Source organism: Mobula birostris, chromosome 27, assembly GCF_030028105.1.
Source record: "Mobula birostris isolate sMobBir1 chromosome 27, sMobBir1.hap1, whole genome shotgun sequence".
Taxonomy (NCBI): Eukaryota; Metazoa; Chordata; class Chondrichthyes; order Myliobatiformes; family Myliobatidae; genus Mobula; species Mobula birostris.
Window position 1 is genome coordinate 33445050 of NC_092396.1, and position 13874 is coordinate 33458923.

The 13874-nt window shown below is 36.1% G+C and overlaps 1 protein-coding gene across 5 annotated transcripts in view; it reads right to left on the reverse strand.

The window, feature by feature from the left end:
- Positions 1-13874, reverse strand: part of cep104 (centrosomal protein 104) — a 134648-nt gene that overhangs the window by 97848 nt on the left and 22926 nt on the right. For all 5 annotated transcript variants that reach the window (XM_072245347.1, XM_072245346.1, XM_072245351.1 and 2 more), the window contains 3 exons: positions 13470-13532; positions 5241-5317; positions 1110-1278 (listed from right to left, as the gene is read on the reverse strand). In XM_072245347.1, coding sequence (XP_072101448.1) covers positions 1110-1278; positions 5241-5317; positions 13470-13532 — 309 coding nt within the window. The remainder of the gene's footprint in view (positions 1-1109; positions 1279-5240; positions 5318-13469; positions 13533-13874) is intronic.

A 13874-nucleotide genomic window follows, 5' to 3' on the forward strand; every position in this document is an offset into this window, starting at 1 on the left:
CATCACACAAACTAATCTTCCATCCTTGGACTCACTTTACACCGCACGCTGTCAGAGCAGTGCTGTCAGGATAATCAAGGACACCACCCACCCAGCCAACGCACTTTTTGTCCCTCTTCTCTCGAGGAGAAGGTTCAGGAGCTTGAAGACTCGTAAGGCCAGATTTGGGAACAGCTTCTTTGTGATAAGACTGCTGAACGGATCCTGACCCAGATCTGGGCTGTACCCTCCAAATATCTGGACCTGCCTCTCGGTTTTTTTTTTTGCACTACCTTACTTTTCCCTTTCCTATTTTCTATTTATGATTTATAATTTAAATTTTTAATATTTACTATCGATTTGTAATCCAGGGAACGCAAAGCGCAGAATCAAGTATCGCTGTGACGATTGTATGCTCTACTATCAATTGTTTGGCGACAATAAAGTAAAGTAATCTTACTTCAGTATCATCCTGATTATAACTTTAAACCAATCATTCAGATTACTTGAATTGGAGATGTAATTGATATCGTGGCTGATCAAAGCATAGCATTAAAATAGCTGGTTTCAATAAACAGGATGTGCTAAAGGACTACTTCTATCTGTCTAAAACCTACTTCCATTTAAAATTCAGTTTTTCTATGGTTTCTATGTGTACAGGTCAGTGGGACTAGGCAGAAAATGGTTCGGCACAGCCAAGAAGGGCCAAAAGGCCTGTTTCTGTGCTGTGGTTTTTCTATGGTTTCTATGGTTTTCTAATGAATTATGTTATAAAATTATTTACAAGCATCATTCCCATTAATTATTTCTGAAATATTGTCACAGTGCAACATCTGTGATGACACAAATTACAGTATGTAAAACCTTCAATTCAATCAATACCATTTTCAGGCACATATGCCACATCCAATATTGTCTGTAAATAATAGTTATCTACGTATTTCAGTAAAATATCTTTAACACAGAAGCCCAAAAATTAGTGCAGCCTTGATCAGCTTTATATTCAAATATCAGACAATTAATGTTGAAAATTTAACTAAAATTCTGAATGTTTAATTTATAAAGCATAATTAACATGTTGCTGTGATAACTCCACAAATTAGTATATATATTTGAATACCACATTTTACCTTCTGAAGATCAGCTATAGCTTGTTTAAGTTTCTTTGCAAAATCATAGCGCTCATGTTTAACTGCTTCATGTTTCTCTTCATCCAATTTACGTATTATTTGGGCCACCTCAGGATCTTGGTACATATCAAAGGCCAAATCATCCAAGGGCGAGATAACCTCTGACTTACTGAAAACAAAAGTAATGATAACTTGAATAAATCAGAGTTTTTAATACAATTGAGTTGGATTTCACTTTCTCCAACTCAAAAAAAGTAAATAAAATCATTTTTTCTGTTGTTCAAAGTTGAAGTTTTGCAACTGATATACAGCTGCAAGTCTAATCTCGTTCTTGTTATTTCAATATGGATTGAGAATTGGTCAAAAGAAAGCCAACAGTAGGTCAAACAGATCTGTCAACGCGGCATACTGTAACTAATGGGATATGCAATGGAACATATATATATCAATTTATATCAACCATTTGGCAAGGAGACAAAATGCCATGTTTGCTAATTAAATAAAAAGTGACAATAGATTGGATAACACCTATGATCAAAAGGAACAGAGGTGCACTTGTACTCAGGTAACTGAAAGTCAACACATAGACACAAGAAGTTATGAGGGAAGTAAATAGTATAGTCATAATCATACTTTATTGAAGGATTTGATAGCGCCTCAGAAAGACCACACCTTCAATACTGTTTACAGTTTTAGTTTCTTTAACTAAAGGAGGATAGATTTGTCAAGGAGAGTGAGCTTGACTGGAATCCTGGAATTCTGGCTTTGCTACGCAAAACGTATTTTGTGAAGTTGAATAAATATCAATTACAATAAAAGAGAGGACACTGAATAATATTGATGAACCGACCAAAACTGCTTCTCTGAGTACAACAACACCATTCCCTCCGCAGCTTTTTCTGATCCTGTGCATTGGTGCCTCCATACCAGTGATGAAACCAGTCAGAATGCTCTTCACAGTACATCTGTAGAAATATGCATGAGTCTTTGGTAACATACTAAATCTCCTTAAAGTTCTAATGAAATATTACCGCTGGCATGCCTTCTTTCTAATTGCATCAATATGTTGGGTCTAGAATAGATCTTTGGAGATCCAGGAACCTGAAGCTGCACACCCTTTCTATTGCTGAGCCATCAATGAGGACTGCTATGTGTTCTCCCGACTTCTTTCCTACAGTCCACAAACAGTTTCTTGGTCTTACTGACACCGAGTGCAAGGTTGATGTTGTGACATCATACAACCAGCCGATCTAGCTCACACCTGTATGACTCCTTGTCATTATTTGAAATTCTACCAACAGCTGTGTCATAGATGATTTTTGAGCTGTGCCTAGCCACACAGTAACCAGCGGAGAGAGTAGTCACGGGCTAAGCATCCATCTTTGAGGTGTTGATTGTCAGCAAGGAGTTGCTATTTCTGATGCAGAATGAATGTGGTCTCCTGATGAGGCAGGATCCAGTTGCAAAGGGACGTACAGAGGCCCCTGTTTTGAAGCTTGTTGATTAGTAATGAATTACAATATCAAGTTAGTTATTTAACTAAGCCAATAATATTCACAGAATGCAGATGAGACACAATGCCAGAATTTATGATCCATTAATTCCCTTGAATTAAACAGAAAATTAACCACATTAGTGGATCTGGAACTAAATATAGCTCAGATAAAGCAAAACAAGGCATTTCCTCTCCAGCGATATCACAACTGGTCAGTTGAAAGATGACAATTTTTGTGCAATATAGCACATAGGCAGCAGAGTTTTGGGGAAGTGAAATTAACGGAGTGGACTAAGTGAGAAATAACTTGCTAGAACAAGAAAGTACTAGAGGGACAAAATACATGGATGCAAGTTCCAGCAGCAGACAAACTAAGCAGCAAAGTGATGTTGCAGAAATTCAAGAGAGGTAAACTCCATCATAGTCTGGTTATCAAGCTGAACTCAAAGTCAATTTTGTATAAAGTCAAGAACAAGGCTTCACGCAGCTGCCAGTGAATTTTTGGCAGAGACAAAATATGAACTATTTTCAAGAAATTTATATTTAAGTCATGAGTGTCAGACAAATAATCTACTGTGAGTAGACAATTAATGTCTACTACTACTATGAATACGATAAACACAAAAAATTCTGCAGATGCTGGAAATCCAGAGCAACACACACAAAATACTGGAGGAACTCAGCAGGTCAGGCAGCGTCTATGGAAACGAATAAACAGTTGGTATTTCGGGCCAAGACCTTTTTTCTGGACTAGAAAGGAAGGGGGAAGATGACAGAATGATATGAGTTTGTCTATTATCTATTACACATTACTGTGTGATTACTCCACACTTCCCAATTTTCAGAGATTGAGAACAGCTCACTCTTTCACTAAGTGCACAATCACAGGCCATCGTGGTGTGCCACAGGATCCACTGAGACAGTTATCACTTGCAGACTGTTCCACCTCATGAAACAACCATGACAACCAGGTTTGAGATCGATTAGCACTGAATTTGCTGTACCATTAATGCAGCTGTAGTTAACATTATAAGGAATATTACTCAAAAAATGCCTTAAAATTTTCCAATTACATCTGCCTTTGATCAAATCTATACTTATAACCTTGCTCAGCTTTTTCAAATGATTGTCTAAGAATAACGGTTAACTTTATTCCTAAGATTCTTAAATGTACAGATACTGACTTAAATATTTTCAGAATCAGGTTTACTATCACCTGCCTGTGATGCAAAATTTGTTAAATTAGCAGCAGCAGTTCAATGCAATACATAATACAGAAGAAAAAAATATATAATAATAATAAATAAATCAATTACAGAATATGTCTATTGAATAGATTAAAAATTGTGCAAAACACAGACATACTATATATTAATAAAAGTGAGGTAGGGTCCAAGGGTTCAATGTCCATCTAGGAATTGGATGGCAAAGAAGCTGTTCCTGAATCACTGAGTGTGTGCCTTTAGGCTTCTGTACCTCCTACTTGATGGTAACAATGAGAAAAGGGCATGCCCTGGGTGCTGGAGGTCCTTACCAATTGACACTGCCTTTCTGAGATACCGCTCCTGGAAGATGTCCTGGGTACTTCGTAGGCTAGTATCCAAGATGGAGCTGACTAAATTTACAACCCTCTGCAGCTTCTTTCAGTCCTGTGCAGTAGCCCCCTCATACCAGACAGTGATGCAGTGATGCAACCCCAGGAAGAAGTCAATATCTGCACACAGCAATTTTCCCCGTTCCCACCAGGCCAAACAAAATTTTTCCTATCCATTTAATTGTTCAGTTAACAGAGTGCACACAAAGCAATTTATATTGCAGGAAACCTTCATTAAGGTCTGAACTGTGTTCTCATGACGGCCAGTTGGGACAGGCTAATCCTGTTGGAACTGTACTGAAGTGAACATCTAATAAAAGGGCTGTAACAAAAACATCTGTGCATCGATCTTAACTTCCAAAGAACCTCTTGATAACAGATCTAACAAGAGCCTACATTTTTCTTATCACTATGGTGCAATGTTCTTCAACACAGAAGGACACCAGATTAGTTACAAAAACCTGTTTCAACTGGCAAACAAGTCAACCTACTGCCAAATTTCTGCAGCACAAGTCAGAATACCTTTATTAAACTTGCTAATCAAAAATACAGAATTTCATTGAAAACTGGGCTCCTGATTGACTCAATGTCTCTGCAAGAAATCAATGGTTTGTTTGTTCAGTGAAGGCTTTATCATCAACATCAAGAGATTTGTCAATATTTTTCTGAAAATTGTTGAGGGAAAGTTACTTAATGACACTTTTTGTAGTAAGGAACTATTCCATCCTAATCGTTCTTTTTAAGTTTCAAAGGATTTGTTCCTTTCTTATATGCTTGTGTGGCAATTCAACTAAAGGCATGGGATAAAAAGAACTAGGACACTTCCAAACAGATTCATATTAATATACAATTAATATGAATTATGAATAGTTCTCTACTACACCATTAAATAACTTTCTATCAAGAACTCAAAATTAAAACTCAAACTTGAGACTTTACTGACAAAATATGTACAAACATTTGTACATAAATCTGCACTCCATGATAGAGTGCAACTACTCTCACAACTTTAGTTTTGCTGTTTAAATACTCAACTACTTACCCAAAGTAAGTTCCATCAAGTGCTGGATCATCTGGGCTACATCCAAGATAGCGATCAATCAACTTATCTTTCGAAGGCTGCAAGAAAAAAAAGTAAACTTTACAATGTATTGCTTAAATTGAATTATTTTGGGATCAACAGAAAGACTGTGGCCTCAGATTGTGCTCTGCACTTTCGTCACATGGTTTCTCCTCTGCCAGGGGTGGCAAGACTTTGATACATGTGCCCAAGATGGCATACACAAAAATTTTGTTGGCACACATGATGCGGTGCTGCCCCATTGATTCTTTAAATCCTGCCCATAATAAAAAAACAATAATTATCTTTCCTTCCAAATGAAGCAGAGAATAGCTTTTACAACCCGAGCAACGGGATGTTTCACAGGAAAGGACTCGCACTAGCTCTGACACAGTGAACATGTGACATTGGACAATACGTTTTGAAATCCTTGTAGATCTAGTGTACTAGATAGTTTGGATAGTAAACAGTTACAATAACATTACTATTTAGAACTGTTATTTTTCAATTGCCTTTTTAAAATAATTTTTGAATAGATTTTCTAAAATAATTATTTGTTTCAATCCGTCTCATACTTTCACTAAGGCAATGAAAACAATGTAAATATTGTGACTAATTCATTAATCAGTGATAATCTCTGCTCAAGACTACCATGGCATGTGAGAGAATTTTGTTTTTGGGAACACATTATCAAAAACGTTCGCCAAGCCTGTACCAGGTGCTTTGGTTTCCTTGCATATAAAATGTGGATTAATTGGAATTAATTAAAATTAACTGTCTACTCATATGATCCTTTAGTGTGGGAAAAGAATGAAAAGTGAGTGTTAGGCATGAGAGAACAATTTGAGGGGACTTCCAGTAGCGCTCATGGAGTGAAGTCGTGTTCTTGACTCGCTCCATTACCTCTGAGTTTTTTCCTATGATCAGCTACATTTAACCCAACCATTAAGGCACCGATTTTCATAACTCCTTGCAACAAATTCTGTTTTTTTTTGATACTTGGATGTTTTTAAGATCTGCTATGTCTAAGAACGGGAAAGACAGGAAACCTCCGGTTAGACCGAAAGCTCCTGATCCTCCTCCCACTGAACCAGCATTAACTTAGAAAGCTACATCGGATCTGATTCAAATGGAAATTTCAACTACTATAACGGATCTGATTCCTGTGGAAATTTCATCTAAACTGGGGAGAATTCTTGATGTAATCGATAAAATGCAAACATCTATTACGGAACATCAGACTGCTATATCTAACCTTCAAAAATCCACGCAACAAAATGAACTCAAGATGGGGAAAATTGAAGAGACAATTACCGGAATGAAGAAAAAACTTGACTTTCTGACTTTTAAAAGCTCGGACTTAGAATGCAGAATGTGACGACAGAATATTCGAATTATTGGTATTCGTGAAGCTGCTGAATCTGATGACCCTATGAAGTTCTTTTCTCAACTTTTAAAAGATGCGTTCCCTACCTTATTTCCTGACTAACCACCACTATTGGATCGGGCTCACAGGGTCCCAGTATATTCATCTAAGTCAGATAAACCTCGGCATGTTATTCTATGATTTCATTATCTTCAAGACAAGCAGAAATTGCTTCAATTCGCTCGACCTAAAGGTTACATTGATTATTCACAGCTTCGATTCCGGTTGGTAGAGGATTTTAGTAAGCCGGTTCGGGATCAACGTGTCCGTTATAGATCTGTGATGTTAGAACTTTATAAGATGGATTTAAAACCAGTGTTGCTTTATCCTGCATGTTTGAAGGTTCGTTTGCCTGAAGGCTCTTCCCCTTTTTTCGACTCTCCATTGGAAGCCCAGAGTTACCTTGATCAATTTTCGCCTTCAACATCTTAATCGCAATTATTAAACCATCTCTGTTTGGTCGGATGCAGTTAATCTGTTTTGGTTTATTTTTAAATTTTTTTTGCTTTATATGAGAGCAAAAAGTTCTTTTTCGGTTAATTAATATGGTTGCCAAATTTTTTTTTCTAACTGCGTCATTCCTTTCTTTTTCCCTCTGGATTCTGGATGGTTATTTCCTCTGCATCATTTTATGTATTTCCTTTGAGGCCTTAAATTTTGTAGTTTTCAAATGTATTTTTTGTAGTTTTCCTCGCTAGTCTATGTTAATTGTCTCATTTTCTTGTTTAACTACATGGTATGTTGTTGGTTAACGGTTTTCTTTATATTTACCTGTTTTTTCTTAGTATTATATCGGGTTTGCTTTAATCGGTGTACTTTTCTTTTTATTTCTCTACTGTTTTATAACTTTAGCTGATCCTCTTATATATACACTTTTTTAGCGAGCGTCTATCGGAAGTCATGGGGGTAGTTCTAGTGCTTGCTTCTTTCTGGCTGGTCTATCTTAAATTCAGCTTTGGGGGTTCGGGGGGGTGGTGGGAGGGGCTTCACCTTTTTAGTTTTTTTCTCTTGGGCTACTTATATTACTGAACTATTGGCCGCATTCTCCTTCCCGTTATCTCTTGTTTGTTCTGTTCCCTTTCCGGGTGTGCGGGTCAACCCTATTGTCAATCCTCCTCTTTTTGCAGGTTGACTTTAGGGTTTATGGAGTCTACCATTAATTTTGCCTCTTGGAATACTAATGGTCTTAATCATCCAATAAAAAGGAAAAAAGTTTTTAAAGTATTCTGGAGACTTAAAGCACATATTCTATTTTTACAAGAGATCCATGTGCAGAGGGGGGACAGATTACGTTTTTTCAAATTCTGGAAGGATCAACACTTCCATTCGAATTCCAACGCTAAGATTCGAGGGGTTTCTATTTTTATAGATCCCTCAATCACTTTTGTACAACACGATATTATTTCTGATCTCAATGGCAGATTTCTATTGGTTAGTGGTTTACTCTTTAATAAAAAGGTAGTTTTGGTTAATGTTTACGCTCCCAACATGGACTGTCCGGAATTTTATAAATCATTATTTAATTTGTTTCCAAATTTGAATGAGTTTTCACTAATCTGGGGCGGGGATTTTAATACTTGTTTAACTCCATCTTTGAATTGTTCGGCTCCTTTATGGACCTTACCAATAAATCTGCAACCTTGATTAACTCATTCCTTTCAGATTCCGGATCGACGGACATTTGGCGTCTTTTGCACCCTCAGGAAAAAGATTTTTCCTTTTTTTCACATGTTCATCGTTCCTATTCAAGAATTGATTATATTTTTATTGACTCTCGTCTTATTCCTTCAGTGGTCAAATGTGAATATGACTCTATAACCATTTCGGATCATGCTCCACTTAAACTTTCTATTAAAATATTGGCCAACACACCAAATAATAAACAATGGCATTTTAATTCGCTGTTGCTTCAGGACTCGGATTTTGTTAACTTTATGAATGAACAGATTGATCTCTTTTTTACAATCAACTATACAGAAGATATTTCTATGAACATCCTTTGGTACACTTTTAAAGCTTATATTCGTGGTCAGCTCATCTCGTATTCTGCTGCTTTGAGGAAGAGGTTGAAGGATAAGGAGCTGGTCATTGTAGACAAGATTAAGGAAATTGATAAGACATACGCTACAGCTCCCTCTGAGAAGTTGTATAAACAAAGAACTGAACTTCAAATGGAACACAGTTTATTACTTTTGTCCTCTATTGCAAATCAATTAATGAAAACAAGAAGTGAATTTTATATACATAGTGCCAAAGTCGGTAAACTGTTGGCTAACCAGTAGAAGACTAACTATTCCAAATTTCAAATTAATCAGATTTATAATCAAAATGATCACCTGATATCTGATCAAGCTGAGATTAACCAACCTTTTTTTGATTTCTATTCCTCTTTATATCAATCAGAGTTTCCACAAGACTCTAAATATATGTATGACTTTTTAGATAACCCAGATTTCCCTAAGATTTCACATGATATATCTTCTATGCTTGACACTTCCTTCACTACTGATGAGATTAAGAAGGTTATTTTCTCTATGAGTCCAGGGAAAGCTCCTGGTCCCGATGGGTTTACCGTGGAACTTTATTAATGTTTTGCATCTTCATTTAATCCCTTGGTTATTCAGGGTTTTGGAGGCTTCATTAAAACTCGGTAAACTTCCTGAATCCTTCTATAGAGCATCGATCTCTTTAATATTAAAGAAGGATAAAGATCCTGCTCAATGTGCATCTTACAGACCAATATCCTTATTAAACGTTGATTCTAAAATCTTTTCTAAATTATTAGCAAACAGATTAGAAAAAGCACTTCCTTATATTATTTCGGAAGACCAAACTGGTTTTTTTAAAGGTCGTTACTCTTTTTATAACATTCGTACACTGTTAAACATTGTTTATACTCCCTCACAAAATGATCCTGAGTGCGTCATTTCCTTAGACGCTGAAAAAGCCTTCGACAGAGTCGAATGGCCTTACTTATTTAAGGTGCTTGAAATGTTCAATTTCAGCCCGAAAATTATATCCTGGATCAAATTGTTATATCACTCTCCTATGGCCTCAGTCCGTACTAACTCTTTAAGCTCACCTTTTTTTCCCTCTTTTTCGAGGCACCAGACAAGGTTGTCCTCTTAGTCCTTTATTATTTGATATTGCATTAGAACCTCTTGCAATTGCCATTCGAGAATCTCCAAATATTATTGGGATAATTCGGGGTTTAAAGTCCCATAAAGTATCACTCTATGCTGATGACTTTTATATATTTCTAATCCTCAAAAATCTATCCCTGCTGCTTTAGATTTATTAGCACAATCTAGTCTTTTTTCAGGTTATAAGTTAAATCTCGGTAAGAGTGAACTTTTTCCGATTAATAAGCAAGTTCCCTTATATCAGAATCTTCCGTTTAAATTGGTTAATAATCATTTTTCATATCTTGGGAATAAAGTTACCTGTAAACAAAGATTTATTTAAGGCTAATTTCCTACCCTTAATCAATCACATCACTCAACTCTCATTTAAATGGACTCCATTTTATTTAATTTTGATGGTCGTATTAATGCTGTTAAGATGTTTATTCTTCCAAAATTTTTATATGTATTTCAGGCACTACCGATTTTTGTTCCCAAATCCTTTTTTGATAAAAGTTGACTTTAAAATTTCTTCATTTATTTGGCAAAATAAAAATCCAAGATTGGGTAAAATACATATACAGAAAGCTAAGAGAGATGGAGGTTTCGCATTACCTAACTTTAGATTCTATCATTGGGCAATTAATATTCAACATATGAAATTTTGGTTACTTGACCAAGATACACTATCCATTCCTAAATGGGTAGTATTGGAATTACAATCTGCTCAGGGCTATGCACTTGGCTCCATTTTAGGTTCTTCTTTTCCTTTTGATTTGAAATGCTGTAAACTGGTTTGTAACCCGATAGTTAAATATACCTTACATATTTGGTTTCAATTCCCAAAATTTTTCGATCTTAATCAATTTGGGCTTGCCATTTCTATTTTAGGTAACATATTCTTCCCTCCCTCTTCCACTGACCATGCCTTTCAAATTTGGAAGACTAATGGTATTTCACGGTTTTTGAATTTATTTTTAGATGGTTCCCATGTCCTTTGAGCAATTATCTAACAAATATAACTAACCAAAAATACATTTTTTTTTAGATATCTTCAAGTTAGAAATTTCCTAAGTACTATACTCTCTTCCTTTCCGACACTACCTCCTACATATATTTTAGATACTATAATTAACCTTAATCCATGTCAGAAAGGTGTAACGGCTATTATTTATAAATACTATTATGAAACTTGGGAAAGCTCCATTTGATAAGATTAGGTCAGATTGGGAAAAGGAATTGGGTCTTATTATTCCGGTGGATGACTGGGCGCATATTTTACAACTAGTTAATATTTCCTCTATCTGTTCTAAACACTCCCTAATTCAATTTAAAGTTGTCCATAGAGCACATATGTCTAAAGATAAATTAGCTCGTTTTTATTCTATTAACCCTTTGTGTGACAGATGTCATGGGGAGATAGCTTCCTTAACTCATATGTTTTGGGCCTGTCCTACTCTGGAAACTTTTTGGAAGGATATTTTTAATATTATTTCAAAGGTATTGAATATAGATATTTCTCCCCATCCTATTACTGCTATCTTTGGATTACCTAAAATTTCCAGTAATCTCTCCCCTTCAGCCCGTAGATTGATTGCATTTCTTACTTTAATGGCGAAAAGATGTATTTTACAACATTGGAAGGAGATTAATGCTCCAACTACTTTTTTTTGGTTTTCCCAGACAATACTATATTTAAATCTGGAGAAAATTAGAAGTAATCTTTATGATTCTTCAGTTAAATTTGAACAGACTTGGAGATCTTTTATTCAACATTTTCATTTAATGTAACTTTTTTTTTCTTTCTCTGGCCATATTTACATTCCCTTCTTGTTTTTTAACTGTTTTTGATGGAGGTCGGGTTTGAGGACGTGATTGTTTTAAGTTGTTTAACTCTACTTGATACCTAGTTAGCCCATTGCTTTGCTTTTTAGTTTAGTTGCACGGTGGGTTTTTTTTTGCTTATTAACATATTTGAAAATTAGTATACTATTATATTACCTGGTTATTTTATATCTAAACTGCACTGCTTGTACTAACTTTTTTTTGTGTATTAATATCTCTTGTTAAGTCATATTGCAACTGTGTATCAGTGCCTATATGGTTTACCTTTTGTGTACTAATTCAATAAAAAGATTTAAAAAGAAAGAAAGGCATGAGAGAACAATTTGCAGGATTCCAGGGAATCAAATTGATGGGGTTGTTGTGCTACATTCACAAGCCAAATAGTCTCCTGCTCTAAGTACACAAAAGATACTTCCCTTGGATTTTCAAAACCATGATGTAGAGGAAGTAAAAGGGACCACAAGGCAGCAATATTGAAATGACCAGAGAAAAAGTAATAAATTACTTATTTGGAGTAAAAGACATGAGGTGCCAATAAAATATTAACGACTTAGAATTATGATGCATAATAAACCAGTATGTGCTGAAAATGCTAAACTAGCAATGAGAAATATGCACAGAAGCTGAAAAAATGATGTCCATGTAGAGTTTTTGCATGCTCCATGCCCCTCAGCACCACCTGCACACCCCCCACCTGAAACTGAGTGGTTAGCTGACAGAATCAGTGAAAATAACATGAACTTCCAGTAAGATGCGGCGCCTCGGACGCAGTGGCCTCTACGGGGCCAACCAAAAGAGTTATGGTCCTTTTTTTAAAAATGTATCTTTTTTTTATGATTGCAAGACCCTGATGGATATTAAGGACTTAAAAGTACTGCAGGTCAACCCCATTAGCCAGTTGCTCGTTGGCACAGAAACCGAAGGAGCTGGACTTGGTGCGGATTGTACTGCTTGCTGCCCGCATCAGAGGTGCCTCAGAGTGGATGGGCGAAGGTGTGTATTCTAAGAGTGAATGAACATCTTAATTGCTTTTATTGTGATGGCATGATCCTGTTGGACTTTGTTAATGTGGATTGCTGCAAGTCCAATTCACAGTTTTATTAGCAAAAGGCGGGGGAGCTGCATAGCCTCAGTTGGAGCAAGGACTAGGCCTCAAGCCATGGTATTGCCTGTGTGCTGCCCTCCAGTGTTCACTCAGAAGACAACATGTATTGTAATCAACTGCAGACTGTTGCAACATGCATGGACTCAGGGACTTGAACTGTATTTTTTTTTGTGTGTGATTGGATTTTATTGTTGTCTCATATATGCCATGTGTTCCTTGTGCTGTCGGAACTGTGTTTTGCATTGAAGTAATATTGGTCCATTTGGCTGTATCCATGGGTATTCATGTATAGTTGAATGACAATCAAACTTGAAACTAAATGTGCTTCCTGTTCCACAAGAACTAAATGGGTGTTTGATGGTTAGTGCAGCCAAATCAATCTCCTGAGGAGATTGGTGGTTAGTGCAGAAATCATTCCTAGGCACCTTCAATATTCTATACTTTTCCCATTACTGTAATCAAAAGTGAGGTGAAAAATCTAATCTGAAATAACCAACCTCTTCAAAAATGATGTGCACATCAGTTCTTATTCCATGCTTCTGATCACCTTTCACCAGCCAACAACCCTCCCCAGCTTTCACATATTGTTTACATTGTCTTGAACACTTTCAGCATGACATACAATTTTTTTTCTACTTTCCAGCTACTCAATGTACTCCAGCTATACCAGCTCCAAATTAAGAATAGCATATGGAAATAACATTTCTACTCACAGTTATGCACATCTCCTTATATTCCATCAGTTCTCCAAGGATATTTACAGCCACCAGTGCTACCTAAAAATTAAAAATATTTAGACCATCAAAATGTCTTCTTGTGTGCTGTGTATATACAGTGCCTTGAAGAAGTATTCACCCCTCGCAACTATTTTCACATTTTACTGTCTCATTTTCTAAATTTAAAATATATTGCACACTTTTACAAGACACTATTTCCCACTTTGGTCTCTATGCAAACATCTATTTACCACTATGCTGTGATACAGATACTCTAGATTGATCCTTGGATTTGGTAGGGGTCAACCAAAGATTCCAATGAGGGAGAAACTGACCAAGTCCAGCCTACATTCATTGTAATTTGAAAGAATGCAAGGACATATAATAGAAATACAAGATACT